This window comes from Schistocerca gregaria, chromosome 5 (genome assembly GCF_023897955.1).
Source record: "Schistocerca gregaria isolate iqSchGreg1 chromosome 5, iqSchGreg1.2, whole genome shotgun sequence".
Taxonomy (NCBI): domain Eukaryota; kingdom Metazoa; phylum Arthropoda; class Insecta; order Orthoptera; family Acrididae; genus Schistocerca; species Schistocerca gregaria.
Window position 1 is genome coordinate 487,018,412 of NC_064924.1, and position 21,940 is coordinate 487,040,351.

Genomic DNA, 21,940 nt, shown 5'->3' on the forward strand with positions numbered 1-21,940 from the left:
CTTGCTCTCTCACTTCTGTGTAGCCTTCCCACATATCTCTGTTGTTTCTCTAACAAAGGCATTCTAAAACTTTTTCTATTCTTCTTCACTACTTCTTGTTGCAGAAGTAGGTAATTAATCTCTTATTAGTTGTACAGTTACATTTGCAGATGATATGTTTAGTTTGCAGATAATTGAAAATGCAAATAATTGGGAAATCAAGAGAATTTTTAGAAGGGGTTGCTTGTAAATTTTCATGGACATTAATAAACAGTTTATAGCAAAGTCATGGTCATTCAATTTAAAAAGCACATTGTAAGTGTGTTAACCTGTAAGAAAATGGCTACAACTCTAGAAGAGATGACAGTGTTAAATTCCTGGGATTACAACTTTATCAGAAGTTCAGTTGTGAGGTACACACAACAAGACTGCTGAAGGATCTATACAGGTTATTTGCAATACTTAAATTATAAGATGAGGGTTATATTACAATAAAAGAGCTGCACTACTCGGAAACCTCTTCAAGAAGTACTCATGGTTACAAAAGAATGCAACACACATTATTCAAAGTGTTAATCCAATAAGAGACTCTTCTGTAGGTAATTGGTTAGTGTTGCTGTCTTCAGTGCAGAACACCCCATATTTTATTCCCAGTACCTCCTCAGATTTTTTTCTGAGGTAGGGAGGTCTGAAACGAGATCCTCTTAGGTTTTTAAGGCTAAATGAGGAGCTGCTGGAATAAAGAAGCAGCAGCAGCACCACCACCACCACCACCACCACCACCACCACCACCACCACCACCACCACCACGATTCATTTACTGACAAAGGCTGAAGTGACTGCCAACATGCTAATTAGATGTACCACAATCATAGAGTGCTCCCTTACTGCCTCAGAGACAACATTCAGCCAGTTGTAACAGGCCTAAAGCCCAAAATTTGAGTAGTGTTTGTGTTTAATTCAAGAATGTCTGCAGAAATCAGATCAAAGAGCTGAGTGTACCTTTTCTAAATGTATTTAGATCTTACAGAAATTTACACTACTGGACAGTAGGCTTTCTCACTCGCACCCACACAGAGAGACACGAGTTGTGTTTGCGTGAGTGTGCATGTGTGTATGTGGTTTTTTTGACAGGTGGTTTTTTTTGTATGTCTGCAACTCAACATCTTCACTATATGGTGAATAACAATCTAGCCTATTCATAATATTGTCATTATTCCATCCTGGACTTTCATTTCTTTCATTTTATACAAATTTACTGTATGTAATGCACCCAATCACCCTGTCAATGAAATCAGTACTAAGAACATGAATGCTATACGAGAATGTGTCTGGGTAGCTATGCCAGTAAGAGTTGTTGTTGTTGTTGTTGTTGTTGTTGTTGTTGTCGTCTTCAGTCTTTAGACTGGTTTGATGCAGCTCTCCATGCCACCCTATCCTGTGCAAGCTTCTTCATCTCCCAGTACTTAATGCAACCTACATCCTTTTGAATCTGCTTAGTGTATTCATTTCTTGGTCCCCCTCTACGATTTTTACCCTCCACGCTGCCCTCCAAATGCTAAATTTGTGATCCCTTGATGCCTCAGAACATGTCCTACTAACCGATCCCTTCTTTTTGTCAAGTTGTGCCACAAACCCCTCTTTTCCCCAATTCTATTCAATACTTCATCATTAGTTATGTGATCTACCCATCTAATCTTCAGCAATCTTCTGTAGCACCACATTTTGAAAGCTTCTATTCTCTTCTTACTCTGCCAGTAAGAGTAGCATCCTGCAAAAGGCAAGGTTCGAGGTGGAAGTCCTGGACTAATACACAGATTTAATCTACAAGGTAGTTTCAAGAATGATATACATAAATATACAAGGTAACTTCATTCCAAAAAGATGTGTTTTAAGAAAAAAAATATTTTAGTAACTTTCCAGTGACAAAATGCAAAACTGGAAAGCCATAAGGATTTATTTTTGGGTAACTGCTTCTTTTGTACATTTCACTCCAGCTCACAAAGGTGGTATCATTACCAGTTTTGATTCAAGTCAACTTATTACCAGTACTTGTTAACAATTCAAAACTGGTTATGACACCATTTGTGTTGCCCGAGACTGAAATAAGTATATTGAAAATAAAAAGTCTTTGAATTCCAGTTATGAATTTCTAGCTGGACACTTTACACAGGACAGTGGTCAGCAATATGTTAAATTGCCAAAATATGTAAAATGGTGGACCCACTGGCAGAACTGCGTCTGATACATGTCACTAAGACAGTCAAATAACATAAAATATGAACAAAAGCAGTACTGAAATTGCAGACATTTGCAACATAAAATAGCTCACAACAAAAAATAGTGTTGTAGGACATACTACAGAATGGGCATGACAGGTCAAACTACACACGTGCAGGGTGTGCAGGCCGTTGGTGGGCCAAGGCTCAGAGTGTCTCTGCTTTGCATGGTCCTTCTTGCAATTAGCAGAACAGCATAACGTTTCATTTATTACTGCCTTGTGGCCTTTTTTTGTTAGCACAACTCTCTTCAGTTCAGCAGACTTGTAATATCAGTGTTGTTTACTGTTCACTATCTGATCGTGGTATTCAGGACACTAACAGGTTCAGAGGTTGCTTGGAGAGAGGAAAAAAAACGGGGGGGGGGGGGGGGGGGGGGGCGGCATTCTAGCCATCTATCATCACAGGTCCTTAAGAATTAATGAGGATGACAGAAGAGAGGGATAATTTTAAATATATATTACATCGTAGGATAAGCAATGGGTACTGCCAATTTGCTATTACAATACAATACCATACAGAAAAAAATAGATGGCAATGAAAAAGCCAGAAGTTACAACATTCAGCAGATGGGATTCATCGTTATCTACATCAATTAGCACTCTATGCTAAATTTGCAGGTCTGGAGCACGTGAAGAAACTGGTGATACGAATAGTAAAATTTCTGATGTTGCACGCATCAGTTTTCAGTGGAAACGAATTAAGAGTGGGGATACTCCATACATTACTGAAAAATACACTGGTTAAGTCAAGAGACAGGCCTGGAATGATTTTTCAATTTCAAACTTGCTATCGTTGAATTTCTGGAGGAAAAAGGACGAATGAAAATTAGAGCATCCAGAATGGATTGCAGACCTCACATTTTATGGGGATTTGTCAGCACATTGCCCACACTACAACACTGCAAGGAGAGAAACACCTTACTTTTGAGTTTTTGGGGTGCATTTACAGAGAAAATTGCATTGAAGGGACACATCCCAACAAACACAATACAGTTTCCTAAGCCCACTGGCATTAAAGAAAACAAGAGGTCTGAAGAATTCATTGTGGTCTTTAAAGAATTACAGTGACAGTTTCCTACACGTTTTGAGGACACTGGCAGTCTTACAGCTGTTTTTGAGACCGTTTGCCATTTCAGTTAAAAGCGCCCCTGCGCATGTGCAGCTGTAATTGACTGATCTGCAAGATAATTCCTGTTTTATAGACATTAACGTTAACACTGTCCAGGACATCTATATTGCTCTCCTCATGTAGAGTTTCTACACCTCCACAATGAGGTTGCAAAAATGTTATGATATTTCTATTAACATACATGTGTGAAAGATATTTTCTCAACTATCAAACTAAGTCATGATTATGTGGCAACTAGAATGTGAAAGTTTGTGGAATGGTCTGCCTCTGACTATATGCCGACTGTACCAGACAAAAATTATACAACTTCAGTGCATCAAAAATGAATAAATAATACTGAAAAAGTTTTATTATGATCTATATTGTTGAGAAATGTGAAATATAAAACCTAGTCTTATGCAGTGCTTCTGCATTAACATTTAAATGTGGCATGTTTGCAGACACTCCCCCCTCCAATGCTCAGACAGTGTGGCAAGTGGTGGGGGAAACGTGCCAGCAATCATGCCAGGGTTCGGCCCACTGGCTTAATTCATTCTTACCCAACCCTGATATAGAACCAAAGGTACAACGCAAAGTAGTGTGCACCATACAAGAATTCTTACCACTCACAAAATATATCCAATGTTTAGTTGTCGGGCAAACTTTTCATTAGATCATATTTGTTGACTTTGCTTGTTCACATTCAAAACACTACCTTCATCTTCTAGCCTCATCAAAAACTGTAGCTACACACAAATGACTAACATCAGAACCTTCGTACCAAAGAAGTTAAACACCATCTATGATAGAGCTCCTCTCTCTCCATATTTAAACATTTGTTGGTGGCACAAATGCATATTGCAAATAAACAATGTGTGCTAGTTGTTGGAGATACTACCACTGCCTCTAGACCAGGGTTTCCCAAACTGAGTTATGCTGAACACTGCTGTTCCACGAAAGTAAATAAATACTCGGCAAAAAATTATTAATAACTTGACATTTTGACAACATTATTGATTTAACCTTTTATGATTTCTGTGTTGTTAGTTATGATTTAAAACTGAAGAAATCACTAATTAAATATTATTTGATCACTTTTTAAAGTTTTATTAACTTTCAAAATAAAAAGCTATTCCATTTAGGTACCAGAATTCTCAAAGTGCTCTGTGACAAGAATGGTTTGCGAACACTTGCTCTAGACCAATTGTTTCCAACCTTTATACAATCATGAGTAAAATCAGACAAAAACACACACACACACCTGTGGCCATATCAAGAGTAATTACTGATTAACAATTATTGAAAGCAGTTACTGGTTGAAGTGGAGATATATATATATATATATATATATATATATATATATATATATATATATATATATATAGAGAGAGAGAGAGAGAGAGAGAGAGAGAGAGAGAGAGAGAGAGAGAGAGAGAGAGAGAGAGAAGAAAAGGACACAAAGAGGGAACAGTAGGAAAGAGACAGGTCTTTCGAAATGTTGATAACACCTGCTTTCCACTGTAGACGTGGGGTCCACGGGCAACACCGATGTACGGAAGAGACTTTTTGACACGGAATGGATGACAGCTGTCAATGTGCAGGTATCATTGTTTGGTGCACTCAATATGAACAGAACTATTTCTGGAGCCATCTCAGAAGTGAAGTAAGATATCTAAGAACGTGGCTCAACGAGCTCAGAATGACCAGATGAAGTGGACTCTGGAGTAGGTGTTGGGGTTGTGGAGGAAAAAACAAAGGTTGTCCTTGTTCTGAGCCCAGATCTTGAAAATGTTGTAAATGATCTGAACCAGATATTGAGTTTTGTGTGTTGACTGGATAGGAAATATTTCTCCAGGTGGTCCATAAATAAGTTGGCATAGATGATGCCATGCAAATACCTAAGGCAGTACCATGGATTTGTTTATAAATCTGATCTCTGAAAGGGAAATAACTGTGGGTTAGGATTTGGTGGGCTAGGAGGATTAGGAAGGAGGTAGTGGGTTACCATCAGGAGCACATTTGGAAAGGTAGTGAGTGTTCTATGGGTGCAAGGTAAGGGGCATGGAGGATGATGTTGCACAATGATGCCGAATCCAGAGTGACCAACAAGGAGTCTGTGGTAATGTGACAGGAACTGTGGAGAGGCAGTGAATGACACGAGCAGTGTCAAATGTAGGATGGAAGGTCATGGACAATAGTTTGGATGTGTCACTCAACAAAGGCTGATGTTTGTTCCGTGGGAGCCTTGTGCCCAGCAAAAATGAGACAATGAGTAGGGAGTTTAGGGAGTAGCTGAAAGTTAGGTGTGTGGGGAGTTGCTGGGCTGAGTGGAGAGATCGATTCACGTGTCATTTTGGGATGGACGTAGGTCCTTGAGGAGCTGCTTGACGTCAAGTTCATAAGGTTTGCTCATGGAGGTCTCAGAAAGTTGGTGGAGACCCACAGCCACATAGTCACCATGATTCATTACCACTGCAATGGAGCATTGCCTGTGGGACGGACAGTAAGGTCTTCATTGGTTTTCAGGTAAAGGATTGATCATATCATCCTTGCCACAGACAAAGGTTTCAGCACAGTAGACAAGAATCTTAGTGGCTTTATGGCTGAGGGTCTCTGCCAACTTGCCAACACCTCTGCATACAAACCCTACAACCATGATCCCATCCCAGAAGTCCAATAGGACCTCCAGCAGCTGCTCAACACCTTAGATCCATCCCAACACCTGAATCCATGTCCCTCCTCACAACAGCAACTCTGTACACTCCTAATTTTCAGCTACTCCCCAAACTCTAGAAACTCAAAACCCCAAATCTCCCTACTGGTCATCCCTGTGTTGTTGGGTACAATGCTCTCACAGAATGATCATCTGCCTTTGTCGATCGACACCTATAAACCGTTGTCCACAATCTCCCATCCTTCATTCAAGACACTGTTCAGTTCCTACACAGCCTCTTCACAGCTCATATTCCATTACTACCAGACTCCTTGTCGATCACTGTGGATGCGGCATTATTTTAAAACTACATTCTCCATGCCCATTGCTAGGCCTATGTGAAATTAGCAAATTAACTTTCAAAATTTAGTATTTTGAAATTTGAATATAGCATTTATTTAGTATTCAAACAATGGAAAATCCAGTTTTAGAATTTATTTACAATTTATATTTTTTTGGTGGGTGTGTGAATTTAAATGACCCTAAACAATATATACATGCAAAATTCTTATCTTAAAGTTCAATTTTTTTTTCCTTTTCCCTATTCAGTTTTACACTACTGGCCATTTAAATTGCTACACCACGAAGATGATGTGCTACAGAAGCAAAATTTAACCTACAGGAAGAAAATTCTGTGATATGCAAATGATTAGCTTTTCAGAGCATTCACACAGGATTGGTGCTGGTGGCGACACTTACAACTTTCTTATACACAAACAGCAGTTGACCAGCGTTGCCTGGTGAAACATTGTTGTGATGCCTCATGTATGGAGGAGAAATGCGTACCATCATGTTTCCGACTTTGATAAAGGTCGGATTGTAGCCTATCGCGATTGCAGTTTCTCATATCGCGACATTGCTGCTCGCGTTGGTCGAGATCCAATGACTGTTAGCAGAATATGGCATTGATGGGTTCAGGATGGTAATGCGGAACGCCGTGCTGGATCCCAATGGCCTCTTATCACTACAGTCGAGATGACACACACCTTATCCGCATGGCTGTAACGGATCATGCACCCACGTCTCAATCCCTGAGTCAACAGATGGGTATGTATGCAAGACAACAACCATCTGCACAAACAGTTCGATGACATTTGGAGCAGCATGCACTATCACCTGAGACCATGGCTGCGGTTACCTTTGACGCTGCATCACAGACAGGAGCGTCTGCGATGGTGTACTCAATGACGAACCTGGGTGCACAAACAGCAAAACGTCATTTTTTTGGATGAATCCAAGTTCTGTTTACAGCATCATGATGGTCGCAACTGTGTTTGGTGACATCACGGTGAACGCAGATTGGAAGCATGTATTTGTCATCGCCATACTGGCATATCACCCGGCGTGATGATATGGGGTGCCATTGGTTACAAGCCTCGGTCACCTCTTGTTCTCATTGACAGCACTTTAAACAGTGGACTTTACATTTCAGATGTGTTACGACCCATGGCTCTACCCTTCATTCAATCCCTGCGAAACCCTACATTTCAACAGGATAATGCATGACCGCAGGTTGCAGGTTCCATACGGGCCTTTCTGGATACAGAAAATGTTCGAGTGCTGCCCTGGCCAGAACATTCTCCAGATCTCTCACCAACTGAAAAGTCTCGTCAACGGTGGGCGAGCAACTGGCTTGTGACAATACGCCAGTCACTACTCTTGATGAACTGTGGTATCGTGTTGAAGCTGCATGAGCAGCTGTACCTGTAAACACCATCCAAGATCTTTTTGACTCAATGCCCAGGTGTATCAAGGCTGTTATTACGGTCAGAGGTGGTGGTTCTACATACTGATTTCTCAGGATCTGAGCACTCAAATTGCGTGAAAATGTAATCACATGTCAGTTGTAGTATAATATATTTGTCCAATGAATACCCGTTATCATCTGCATTTCTTCTTGGTGTAGCAATTTTAATGGCCAGTAGTGTATTTTTTAAACAAAAACAGGAAATTGATTACTTCTCAGAGACCACCATTGTTTTAGTTCTCATTCAAATTTACACACATTATAGGCACATATACAAATGTTTATCTACTAAATGCAATCACTGAAGTTGTTTCAATAGTGTCTGGCTTCACTGACCTCCTCCTGCCACAACTAAATTGTACACTGAGAAGTATCTCTCCACATCCATGCTGTTCACAGGTGCTTACATTGCAGATAAAGCTGCTCTTCCAAATTCATTGTTTTTAAGGTTCCCACAGAGTAGAAGTAGCACTATATCAGGTTTCTCATCACATCTCAAACAGTTAAAAATGTGTCAATGGAATGACTAATAAGCTTAAAAAACTGTCAGATGGAATGTTTTCAAAATGTGGAACCTTTTTTGTTATATTAAAAGCAGATTCATTCAAATATAGCTTTGCACCACAAACTGCAGCACTAAGAGCTCGCGAATGTTTTTGTAAAAGTATAGTTCGATCTGAAAGCAACTTCTCATAGCAACAGATACTTTCTGTGCCTCATGGTAAAGTGTGTGAAAACAACAGTGCCTGTTGAAATTCAACCTTCACAATTTCCTTTCAATAATTTTTTTGCTCTCAAGTTCCTCGCACAACAAATATGCAGGAGGGTAAGTTGTGTCTTCCAGTGTTGACACTAATCTGGCAACACTAGCAAATTTATCACTCACAAATTTGCAGTGCAAGATAACAATCAGCTTAATTTTTCAAATGACCAAGAATGAGCTCAATGGCAGCATTTCTGTCTACTAAAGATCTGAAAAATTTGATAATTGCTGGTAAGTATGTCCAAGTACTGCACTGCACAGAGCTAAGAATTCAATCTCATGGGAAGAAGTTTTTTTAGTAAATGAAGAAATTTCTCTGTAAGGAACTGAAGGTGCGCACTTCGTTTTTGCAGGAGTGCAGAAATGGCATTTTTACCTTACTGAAAATAAAAATTAGCTCCTTTAGTTCTTTCATCAAGCTGTCACCAACAAAGTTAATTTTGTGTATCCAGCATTTGAAATTTATTACACGGTCTCTGATCAATGTTTCAAGTGCTTCAAAACAAGATCCCATGTATGCAGCAGAGTCTGATACTAAACCAACAACATTTTCCAATTTAATGCTGTAGTTTTTTAGGGCATCCACCTTGGCCTGGCCACGAGTACCTCTGTTGCAACATTTAAAAAGTTGCAGGAAGTCAGATACAGTTCCTGTTCTTTGCAGTCATTGTCCAATATAAAACTGCAGATACACACCTTCCATTTTTGTCACAAGTTTCATCAACAATAATCACATCAGGAACAGCCTTCTAAGCATCTCTGATTTCTTCTTTTATTTCATTATTGCATTGTCTGACATTCTGGACGAAGTCTATCTGAACTGGATATACAACCAACACAGAGGACATATTAATTTAAAAATGACCTAACTTCACAAATATCTAGTTTAGTAAATAGGATGTTTGCCTTTACACATATTTTAACTATATCATGGTGTATGGATTCAGTATCAGTTTTCATTTTTTTGGTATTTTCAAACATCTCGCCAAATAGCAGCCTGCCATTTAGATGAAATTCCACTGCAGCCCCTTTTGTCAGGTGACTGGAACTTTTAATGTATTTTCTAAATTGTTCTCCTCCCAGTCCAGTTTCACATTACAAAAGCAACAAACAAAATTTTTTGTTGTGAACATAAAAACCTTTTTGTTTAGGACAGGCACTGCTGTTCTGCTGCAAACTGAATTGATGCCTACCCATTCTAGCACTACAATCACTTCACAACATTCGTGATTAACAAAACACTACACCGTAAAGTTTAATTAAGATTATGCAATTTCAGTGATACCATACCTAAACTTGAGTATAAAGTCAAGATTGTAATTTCCATTGTTGTTAATGAAAAGATAGATATATAATATTTATTTAATCAATGGAAAATCCATTAAAATCTAGGAACGTCTTCATGAACAATATGGATACAGAACCTTTTGAACAGTAGCTGAAACAAGAAATAGAGCCAAGAGGTATGCAACTGGAGGGGAAACTTGGAGGAACCTCAACAGATTACAAACACATGTTGCACCAATGAAAATAAAGCTTTCAGGTGGTAGTTAAAAGACAGTGACAATGTCTGTAACTGTGTAGAGGTGCAGGATATCACATACACATTAGATTGTCCCATCAGTACTTAGAAGTACATACTCCAAGATCTGTGGCTGGGAAACAATGTAGCTATTGACGTTTCCCAATACTGGGCCTAAAACTTTAGAAGATACAAAAAGGATCAGAGACCATGGCAGAATATTTGCTCTGACATGAAAACTTTAAGTAAAGAAAGGTTCCATTAAGATATTTGTCTGTAGCTTAGAGGCTAGCCACTAATAGCTCCTTCATGTCACTCTTCAACTACACTTCATTATACAAGATTTGTAAGTAGGTCATCCACAACTGAGAGGCACGATAATTTAGAGAAGTCCACTTCAGCTGTGCTAATATTCAAACCATAACTGATTTCAAGATTTTAAAATCTAATCTTCAGGTGTATCAAATTATAGTATTTGGTAACTCCGAACATGCAGTCAGGCCAGTCAGTGCAAGAGTTACACACACACACACACACACACACACACACACACACACACACACACACACACACGGACATTACGTTTTTAGGCCAGTTTCATCTTTGGGGACCATTTATCTTTTTTTCTAGTACTATTAACATGCAATGATTAGCACTCTTGCACTGACCAGCCTGATCACATGTTAGGTATTACCAAATACTATAATTTGATACATCTGAAGACGGGATTTTAAAATCTCAAAACTGGTCGTGATTTCAATAAATATTAGTAGAACTGAAGCAGATTTCTAAATTAATTATTGTGCTTCATTAGTAGCTAAATGCTTTACACTTATGGGCAATGTATAAAAATACATATCCTTGAATAATGGTAGTTCTTACACAAGAAACGATTTTCTAAATTGGAAAGTTGTTTGAAAGAAGTGACAGATCAAAATGGCTCTTTGTAAAACATTTGTAATGGCAATGTAATGCTCTGTGGAAAGAGCGTAAGTTGTAAAACATGTACTCTATATTACGTTGTTTTGTATTTTTTCACAACCACAAGGGGCTCCTCACATTAGATCTACAAAATAAATACTGCATATAATTTGAAGTCTGAGGTGTAAGAAAAGGTAAGTAAAAGACAATACATTCAGAGATTTAGGTTTCCAGAACACTACCAACATATCTACCATTTCCTTAAAAAATGAAGTACAGTTAGTTCCTTTAATCTCCAACACATTTTTGGTTTCTATTTTCTATTTATTTCTGGTTTCTTCTCCACATATAAGAGACAATAAAAAAATTACAAAGGTTTGTAAATAGACCTTTTGTTTTCATGCTTGTGTAAATGGAACTGGAAGAAGCTCTAACAGTGGTTACAACAGAAGGTACCCTCGGCCAGGTGTTTCACAGTGGTTTGCAGAGTATAGATGTACTTAATTTTGACGATACACAAAAAGATGATGTACTATGACCAAAAACTGGTGATCTCCTAAAATGTGACCATCCCTATCAAGATCCTCATTTTATAAATGCATCACTATTTTCTTAATCACTATATCAGGAGTTACGGGGACCCACACACACAATTTTATTTATACTGTGACAAAATTTTCAAGCACACTGCTGTCTTTGTTGATTGAATGATGTAAGGATATCTATTTCTTTTAAAATCACTTATGAATTTGTATACATTATGATTTTAGCAAACACTTGCAAAGTGTGTGTGTTTTATGTTTCACGTAATGACTGAATGAGGTGGTGCGTTGATTAGCACACTGAACTTGTATTCAGGAAAACAATGGTTCAAATCTATGTCCGGCATGTTCCCTTTGACAGTGCATGACTGATTTCCTTTGCCATCCTTCTCTAACATGAGATTGTGTTGCATCCCTAATGACCTTGTTGTTGATGGGATGTTAAACACTAAGTTCCTTGTCCTCCTCAGGCTGCAAGTGGGGACTGTATTACGGCCAGTATACCTCGCTATAAGCAGACAACTGCTGTACAAGTTGGAGCAACAACGTTAGTTGATGGCCAGAGACCAGTAGACAATACTGCTGTTTTGTTTGGAGTCCTGCATCAATTATTATCTTTTTAACTGTGCAAAGAAATGAAATGAAAACCTTTTGAAATGTTCAGCTTTCATGTTGTACCTATTAGAGAAAATTCCCTGTTTGGGAAGATGATGCAACTGTGATTAAGACCAACTCTTAAATGCAATCTTTAATTATTGTGATCACTGGGAAAAGTGGAAATGGATATTTTGTTGGCACAGTGGTACAATTAAACTACACTGTCTGACCAGTTTATTTGATAAACAATTATCATATCTCAAAGAAGCTTTAAGGAATATTTAATGAAAAATATTTCATATAATTATGGAAAGTGAAACAACTATATTATCTAGATAAAACTGAGGATAAAATACCAGTACACTCACAGTTAAAAAGGAGACAGATGACATGAAATAATGGGTGATCAAGCCACTCCGTGACACATTAAAATCTCACTACCAATATTTTGGGAAGAATTCTAGATGTCACACACAATCTTAAAACATGAACCACACTTGCCTCATCATCCCGTAGGAGACCCATATCAGCTCTCCGGTGATCATATAAAACACAATTAATTAAAATGTCATCAACAGCTGTGTCCCACATCTGTACACACCAGTGGCTCCTCGCAATGTAAAAGAAAGTAATATGTCAATGGGTAATGTCCTTGTAAGGGCTACTTCTACAGCTCAACATGGTGGGAAGGAGGTAAGCCACTGTCACACTGAAGGTTTTACAGAACACTCCTCACTTTCAGCCACTGAGCTTCCCATCAATACACGGTCTTCTTGGTCACAAATGATATAAGATCCTGCAGGTGACTAACAGCGCGCAGGAGGTGGGAGGGATCAAGCTTCCTCGGCAGCCCTATCAGAGAGTTTGTTTCCCCAGAATCCCTATGTGCCCTGGAACCCAGCAAAAATTATTTCCTTGTCCTACCTATGCAAGAGAAGGGGAGTTTCCTGCACTTGTTGCACCATTCGATATGCTGGGTACATCTGACAAATAGCGAGAAGGGCACTGTGGGAATATGAGCACATTTGGAATTTTTTGTCATGACATTGTCCCATCTGTTCTAGGGCCCAAACAAGAGCAAACAATTCCCTAAGTTATAAACAGTTGGTACATTATGCTATGGCAAATTGTGAGACTTCAAATGGCGATTTAACAGGAACATCAGCACCAATTACATATGAAACAATTTTACTTCTCAATCGAAAAACAGCCAAAATTCTAACCACCCTTGTCGTGGAATAAAAGAATTGAAATTTACATACTACTGTTACAGGCAGCATTCGCAATCTACTAAACTATTGTTTAAAACCGATATAGTGTTACTTACGCTGTTCCCAAATCAAGAAATTTGGTTCCTTCTTCCTCTGGTATCATTTCTGCCAACTCTGACAACATGATATTTGTCAAGTGTGAGTTTTTAATTACAATTCGTACTTCTGTAAATAAACTTTCATAACCTATTTTCAGGTTCCGTAAAACTTCTGGGGTGAATTCATTTTCTTTATACATTTGAATAGCTTGAGGAGTTAATCTATATGCTTTCAGAGCTAAGAATCCACGTGCTGTTTTCTGAGTATCTATAGAGACAAAACAAAACAAAAAATAAAATTTGTACAAAATGAAAACATTAATATAACAGCAAAACAATCATGGAAGCAGCCACACTAGCACAACTAAATAATGCATAACACACAGAAATACTGAACAGTGTGGTTGGTTACTTTGTGTGGTTGTTTTAGGGTTTATGTTCTTCAATTAGGAAAGATGTGGTAACTTGAAAACTAGTGAAGTCTCTACACTGTTATGTATTTCTAAGCACCATGTACTATACAATAAGGGAGCCCCTTTCCTGTTTTTGTACATTGTTTCCGCCTATGAATATACATTACAGAATCACAATTTAGGTAACATTAAGTGAACATTTCTTTTACTATAATGACATCAAAATCATGGACTTTTTACTTTTTTATACCACAATATGACTGCATCTCTTGCTTATAAATTAGCATTTCACTCCTTAGTTGCATATTCACTTGTGCAGTATGGGTTGCTTACCAGATAGGACTGACAAATGACAAAGAAACCACAGAAGGCATCTTATTTTGTACTATCATAAATAGGGGAGTATGTCATCAAAATGAGCCATGTGTTAGGGTGGCAATCCTTAAAGGCATTTTTCAATGCAGAGAGACCTTTTCAGGAAATTTAAATCACAAACTTTCTCATCTGAGTGTGAAAGTATTTATTGCAGAAAACCGACATAGGGTAAAATGATCGTTGTAATAAAATAAGATAAATCAGAGCTTCTACGAAAAGATTTAAGTGTTAATATTTCCCACCCGCTATTTGCGAATGGAACAGTAGAGAAATAGCCTGAAAGTGGTTTGATGAACTCTCTGCCAAGCACTTTAGTGTGAATTGCAGAGTAGTCATGTAGCTGTAGATATTCTTAACGTTCCTCCTCTTGCTCATATGCTTGGGACATATTAGTTTCTGTAACAACGAGAATACCTCCATATAAAAGGAAATCCGGGTTTAAAACCATTAGCAGCCCAAATTAACACACTATATCTCATTTAGTAAAATGTACCCTGTCCCTCACCAAATTTCTTCACTCCTGATCCAGCAGTTTTATTACCTGTATGACCTATATAAAATTCTTTAAACTGACTAGTTATATATATATATCCCTCCCCCCTTTCCCTTCTTTGTTGCTATAACAACTTACATGTGAAAACAACACACCTCTGGATTATATAAAAGCTTACTTATTGATCATCACAGTGACAATGAGAAAAATAATAATAGTCAATTACTTGATCATATCACTCCTGATTGGTGAAAATTTACGTACTGTTAAACCTAAGCTCCAGCTGCTGCAAAGAGAGGAGAGAATAATAATAATAATAATAATAATAATAATAATAATACTGACCATAAATGACAACAACTGACTCTTCAATAGATGTCTGGTAATGGTACTGGGATTCCAGAAGGGGAAGACTTAAAAAGTTCCCCACATCAGCACTCTGGTACCAACCAACATGGAAATGATCAACATTTACTCTCCGCAGTTGTCGCATCATGGCCAGCTGGTATTCCTCTGTAAAATAAAGGGTTACAAAACTGAAATGCATTGGTCAATGCTACTTGTGCTGAGAGACAGTATTCTGGTCACTACGAAGTACTTAACATCCGATTTTAAGAAAATTATTTGGTGAAAAAAATTTGACTTTTGCACATCTTACAGTCTGATATTTTTGCTTGATAAAGGACTGAATTTCTTTTTTATTCATCTTCGTTACTGTGCTGCATCAAATTAAGTAAAACATTGCACAAAATTTTAAACACTTTGCAGAGGTAAAAGCGCACTGCATAAACTTTGTGAATGGTTGACTTTGCTCACGCACATTCGATATCAACATTTTATTCACAACTGAGAGCAGGACAACCTCTCGTTTCATTGGTTTTTATATCTGGCAGATAGTCACTTTGGCACACCCCTTTCCATCCCTAGGCATCAGGAATCATGTGGTAATAACAAACATCATTTTTCATAAATGGTTTACGATATCAAATTTCATTTTTTTCTGCAAATGGCAGTGCACAAAGAGGGAAGTATGCGACATAATAAACACATAAAACTCTTATCTTTAGAGATATGGAAGAAACTCGTCCACAGCTGTGAGAGGGTCAGCAGAACAGGATGCATAAACACATCAACAGTGCTTACGGAAAACCCTGAGCCCACATTTAAACACATCCTCAGCAACAGGGATGCAGTGGACCATGACGAATTAACTCATCCACAGCAGTCAAAGGGTTAACATTAGCACGCCATTGTGTGCGCAACTCCATTCAGTACGTCAGCAAAAATACTACTTAATTATGATCATCTCACTGACATGCAAACTCTCTTGTATGCCCATATGCTATTCATAAACTCACCAGATCTGATTATTATCCAATATGTAAATAATTCAGGAGCAAAGGACACCACTCACCAAATAGTAGAAGCACCAAGTTGTCTACTTTAGTTCTAATTATTTACATTCTACCAAGTCTTTCCTTGCCATATTATCCAGTATTGTTCAATGTTCCACATGGCTACTAACATTTCCAGTCATAATCGCCGACATGCACAAAGTTCGATAGTAAGGAAACCACCCAATTATTAACAAGCCAACAGTAGACATCTCTGTCAGTGACTGCAAGGAGGTGACAGCAGCCAAGTGCCAGTGCAGTACTACTGCACAGGCACATCCAGCACCTGGCTCTGCATGAACTCACTTTGTCACTGAACGTGTTATGGCTTTCTTGCCGCATGGCACCCTGAACATTGTACTTGCATTATTTTTTCTTGTACCTGTAATTCAAAAATATTTGTCCTAGCAGTGACTGTGCATTTTATGTTGAGAGGTGCAACATAATTAGTGATGGTCATGGGCATTATTTGGTGTTTGTTTCACAACCACTGACCTTGTTACACCGTACTACCTCACCAGGTGTGTCGATGAAAGTTGCACTCTGGCAGTTTCTCCAACATCACTTACAGGGACAGAAACATCAGAAGACCTGTTGTCTGCACTACTTTCCTACCCATCAACTACAAATCTCCAGCCATTTCCATTGTACGAGTTGACAGAGGAGTGGATGACTTACGAGAAATGCCACCAACAGATTTCCACCACTTTCCAAGTAACAGATCAAGGCATAATCAAAGCCCTTTTCTGTCATGAATCTCACCCAGTACATATCAGCTTTAGTGCAAACTGGCTCTGCTCAAAGAACTGACTCACCAGTCCTTTGATGAAGTCAGTGTTTTGCTCTGTACCTACTTTCACAGTCAGTCACTGCCATGTCACTGCGTCTCATGGAGTTTTATCAACATCAAAGACAGACAAATCCATCCTATCATAGGTGGGTAGGTGAACCACAGGGACTCAGTAGGAAATGCCATTGTTACTTCTGTACATAAGAAATCTTATGCCTAAGTGATTATTTGGGACACCATTATTTGGGGGGGGGGGGGGGGCGCACTAAAATAAGGAAGCGCAGCACGAAGCTTTACAGTCTGCTGCGCCTTTCTAAAACAGCTCAACCCTTTGAAGTCTTCCAGACTGCAGTACAGTGATTAGAGATTGGAGGTGAGGGAGCAGCTATCATTTAAGACCCAGAAAATAAATCTGGCCAAGCCGAAGTAGCAAATGTGGAATCACAGAGAGCAAACACCACCACCTGTTGATCTGGTCTTGGAAACAAGGAAAGCAATCTTGCCCGCCACCCCTCCCCCCCAACAGGCACATGTTTCCTGCCATGCCTGGAATGTTTTTGAGAACATGCAAGAGATGACTGCCCCGATACGCTGGCATGGCATAAGGAAGGACATTTAATGTCCATATGTCAAGCTCAGGATAAATGACACCGCAGCAGGACTGGCTGGACATTAATGTGATTTCTTTGAAATCCTCCAACCTGGGAGTGCCCCCTTAGAAACTGTTCAAAAGTTCAGCAACAGGTCAATACAAGCACCTCAGCATCACTGTTTAACTTCAAACATACTTCTGTTTCAAGAATTGGATGACCTCAGAAGGAAATTTTCTCTGGAGGGCTTGGCAAAACGAGGGATTTTGTGGCTCACATCATTTTAAAGTTTCAGCATGCCTACTCGTCTTCTGTGTGTGGCATGTACCCGTTGCTTTGCTGGATGCCATCAAAAACGAACTAGACAGTTTAATGACCATGAATATCATTGAGCCCATGTCTGAGTGTGTGGGTGGCACTGCTAGTTATTGTAAAAAACTGATCAGGAAAACTGCACTTGAGTAGAGATATTAAAGCTAGCATTAATTTTCTGTCAGATTGACATATATGCCATACCAAAACCTAATGTACTTTTATCGGCACTTGTTGGTAGAGAGCATTTTTCAAAAACCGATCTGGCTAAAGCTTATTTGCAACTGCCTCTGGACGAAGAATCACGAAGTACTTGCAGTCAAGACGGCGCATGGGTTCTATAGGTCCAAACTTTTAGTTTTCTAGATGACCAGTGTCCCAGCCATTTTTCAAAGATTCCATGAACAACTGCTGCAGGGTGTCCACAGATGCATTAAATTACCTCAATAACATCATGCTAAAAGGGTCCTCAAAGGTGGAACACTCAGGACGGCTGCAGCAGTTGTTAAACACCTTCCAGTCTTCAGGCTTCAAAGTTAACTCAGAGATGTCAGTTTGCTTTCAACCGTCTGAGGAATACCTATAGTATGTTATCTCCTGTGACAGTGTTCTACCCACACAGAAGCTGGTTGAAGCTGTTCTCAAGCTTCCTTGCCCTGGAAATACAAACAAGCTCCAGTCTTTCTTGGAGAACATCACTTATTATGACAAATTCGTACTTGGTTTGGTGCCAATTGGGCACCTACTAAATGATCTATGGAAAAAGGGCATCCCTTTTGTCTAGTCAGAAGTGTGTCAGCAGGCTTCCAGGGTTCTGAAGAAGCCCTACTATCCACCCTGACTTTCTACATTTAAACCAGTTAAAACAGTGTGCAGTGGAGAGAGTGCCTCTGAATGGGGCGTGGGGACTGCTGGTTCAGAGACGCAGATGGATGGCAACATCCAATCACTTTTGCATCAAAGATGCTAAATGCCACACAAAAGAGATTATCATAAACTTTCGACTGTTTGTGCTGAAGTAGTTTTTGAATTTCCTCTACAGATCATAAGCCATTACTCTCCCTCTTCAGTCCATCAGCAAAGCTCGTTGAGAGGTCTGCCTATTGCCTTCAGTGCTGGGCACTTTTTCTCAGCAGGTATTATTACGAAATTCACTTCCACAATACCACAGAACACACCAACACAGATGCTCTTTCATGTCTCACAATGGGATCTGACCAGGAGTTTGACCAAGACAAAATTTTGTGCCTCCACTAGGACAATGATGCTCAGCAGGTAGGATATGCACTTCCAATCATGGCAACCCGTGAGACAGCAGTTATGGCTAAAGACAACACTTTACAACAAGTGTGGTGGTACATCCAACAGTGCTGGTCCGTCCGTATTTTTGGTAGGGATTCCCACCTGTTGTGCCACCATTTTTACTTTTGCCACTGACCATCCTGGTGGTAAGAATTATACTCCTCACTAATGACCAGTAGTCTCTCTGGGTGATCACACCCGAACTTGTGCCTAACAATCCCACAGCTTCTACACGAGGAAGATTGGGGCGACTCATACCAAACTGCTTGCCCAGTGCCATGTTTACTGGCCAATCTCGTTCGCAGTAGTTTTCAGTGTGAGCAACAACAGGCAGCATCCGGACAGATGTTCTCTGTCTGGCTGACGCCCTCCTGCCCATGGGAGGCCTTTCTCGGATACAACCTGACAGATTGTAATTGATGTGTACTCCAACCTTCCCTACATAGTCAACTGTTGGTCCACATGCGCAGAAGCTACCGTCACTGCTCTTGACAGGATTTTTGCTGTAGAATGTCTTCCTCTCACACACCATTAGCCAGTTTTCAGCGAATTCTGCAGCCACAATGGCATTCACCACTGGCATTTATCATCTGCTGTAACCACCTTTCCATCCCAGTCCATTGGCAAGAGACAGATGTGAAAGTACATATCTGATGTGTCTCCTGATGATACATTTTTTTAGTTCATGCAGGTCAACTAGGGGAGAAGAGCCCAGCAGAACTCCATGGCCATCAGTCCCACATGCTTTGCCACTTCATGCTGCCAACACCTGGCCACATCTCCCGGTTTCAACCTGGGCACCCGAACGTGAGTGTGGGGGTTCAGACACCAGGACAGGTGGATTCCAGCAATTGTCTGCCAGCAGCGAGGCCACTGTATGTTCACTTTGGGCAAGGGGGACCACATGATGATGTGCCATCAAAATCAGCTTTACCTATGGGAGGGGACATCACCTCTCCCTCCAGCAGTTGCCTGCCATGACACTGCAAATGCCTTTATCCATCTTCCGTCACATCCTCTGCTTCCTTCCCTCCTGCTCCAGCCTTCGCCTTCTCCACCCAGTGTACCACCCGCAATCCCACTCTCATCTTCCTCTGTTTGTAGGCCTGAGATGGACTGGATGTTTGCACACAATCTGACTGCCTCTGCTGCTACTGCTCCTTCTGTGCCAAGAACTGTCATGGACACGATGTGGCCTCCACTTCTTACAGTTTGAGCACAGTGACACTGACCATGCTAGACATTTCTATCTGGCATGATTGTGAGCTGGTCAAGCTGGAGAGGCCGTCTAATGTCCTCAATGACATCACCCTGGTTCAGGATACTAGTGGGATGAGCAGCCAAGCACAAGTCACTACACTGAGATGCAAACTGTCACTCCCAGATGGTAAAAGGATGTGGTAACCACCAGATCACCTAGGCTTTGGACGCCAGCTTATTTATCCATCATCGGTCACAAATGTAGGTGACATGATGGCCGAGTGACAGCACACAGCTGCAGCACAGGTGCTTTCAGCAGCACCTGCCTGGCACACATATGTAGGTGAACATAAATCAGTGCATGCTCTAATTCAGCTCTAGCTCCATGTGCAAGTCACTTTGTCTCTGAACTGTTATGGTTTTCTTGCCACATGGCATCTTGAAGATTGTACTCTATTCTCTCTTGTACTTGTGATCCAAAAATATATTTGTCACAGCACTGATCGTGTGTTTTTATCTTGTGAGTTACAACATATAGCGAGTAGTAGCTCAGTGCTCACACAAGGTGAATATTTCAATTTCATGCACCCTTCCATAATATTTCATTTTGATACCTCACTCTTAATCATATAAATTACATTTAAGGGTGTGCATATTTTGTGCCATAAAGAATTGTTTTCCATATAGTTAGGTTATTTTTAATTCAACTGGATACTGTGTCACTGATACATGGTACAGGACACATCACACCACTGACAGAAATGATTCCAACAGAATAAAATGTGGTAAAATACTGCACCTGTTGATACCACCCATTTGCTGTGGCCATGGTATAATAATGGACACAAAACATTCACCAAAATCCAGCATGCATAAAACACATACAACCAAACAAATCAGTTTGTCTCCAGATATTGTGTACACTTGCTTCACCAACTCACAATAAAACTTACCATACTACTAAACCTAGGCACCAGGTAACACTACAACTAGGTATTTCATCACAACCAATACTTTGTACTTATATTTGTTGGCTTGACCAACCCACAACCAAACTATCACCTTTGAACATAGATATCATGCTATGCCACAGGTAAGTCAGCCAATTTTAATTTATTTAGCTATATTATAGTCTACACAGTCAAAAGCTACTGTCTTATCACAGATAAGAGAGAATATATGTTTTAAACAATCAGTTCTATGAACATGTTGTCACAATCAACAATTTTGACGAAGTCTGATCCAAGGATTCTGCTTATAAGAACTGGCATCTTAATCATTAGGCTACCTGATCATCCCACCAAGTATGGCATTTTTGCCACTTATGATTTCATGGCACTGCATGTGCATTAATTTCACCCTCATCAATCCATTCATTAACTCCCATTTCAAATAAGTTCTTTTCTTCTGCAAGTTACAAGATGCCCCCATTAAATCAGCTGACATAAAAAAGAGGATTTAAAATATTCAACCAATGTTCCATTTCTTCAGGTGTTCTTATACAGGGCATATACACGGACAAGGAAACAAATTCCCAGATTTTCTAGTTAGGAATACACGTTTTCCACATTAAGACAGCATACTTTCCC

The 21,940-nt window shown here is 39.6% G+C and overlaps 1 protein-coding gene across 1 annotated transcript in view; it reads right to left on the reverse strand.

Moving 5' to 3' along the window:
* The window catches only part of LOC126272838 (eukaryotic translation initiation factor 3 subunit H), a 35,128-nt gene that overhangs the window by 4,769 nt on the left and 8,419 nt on the right, over window positions 1–21,940 (reverse strand). The window contains exons 3-4 of the mRNA XM_049976041.1: window positions 15,109–15,276; window positions 13,501–13,750 (exon numbers count right to left, since the gene is read on the reverse strand). Of these exons, the coding sequence (XP_049831998.1) occupies window positions 13,501–13,750; window positions 15,109–15,276 (418 nt within the window). The remainder of the gene's footprint in view (window positions 1–13,500; window positions 13,751–15,108; window positions 15,277–21,940) is intronic.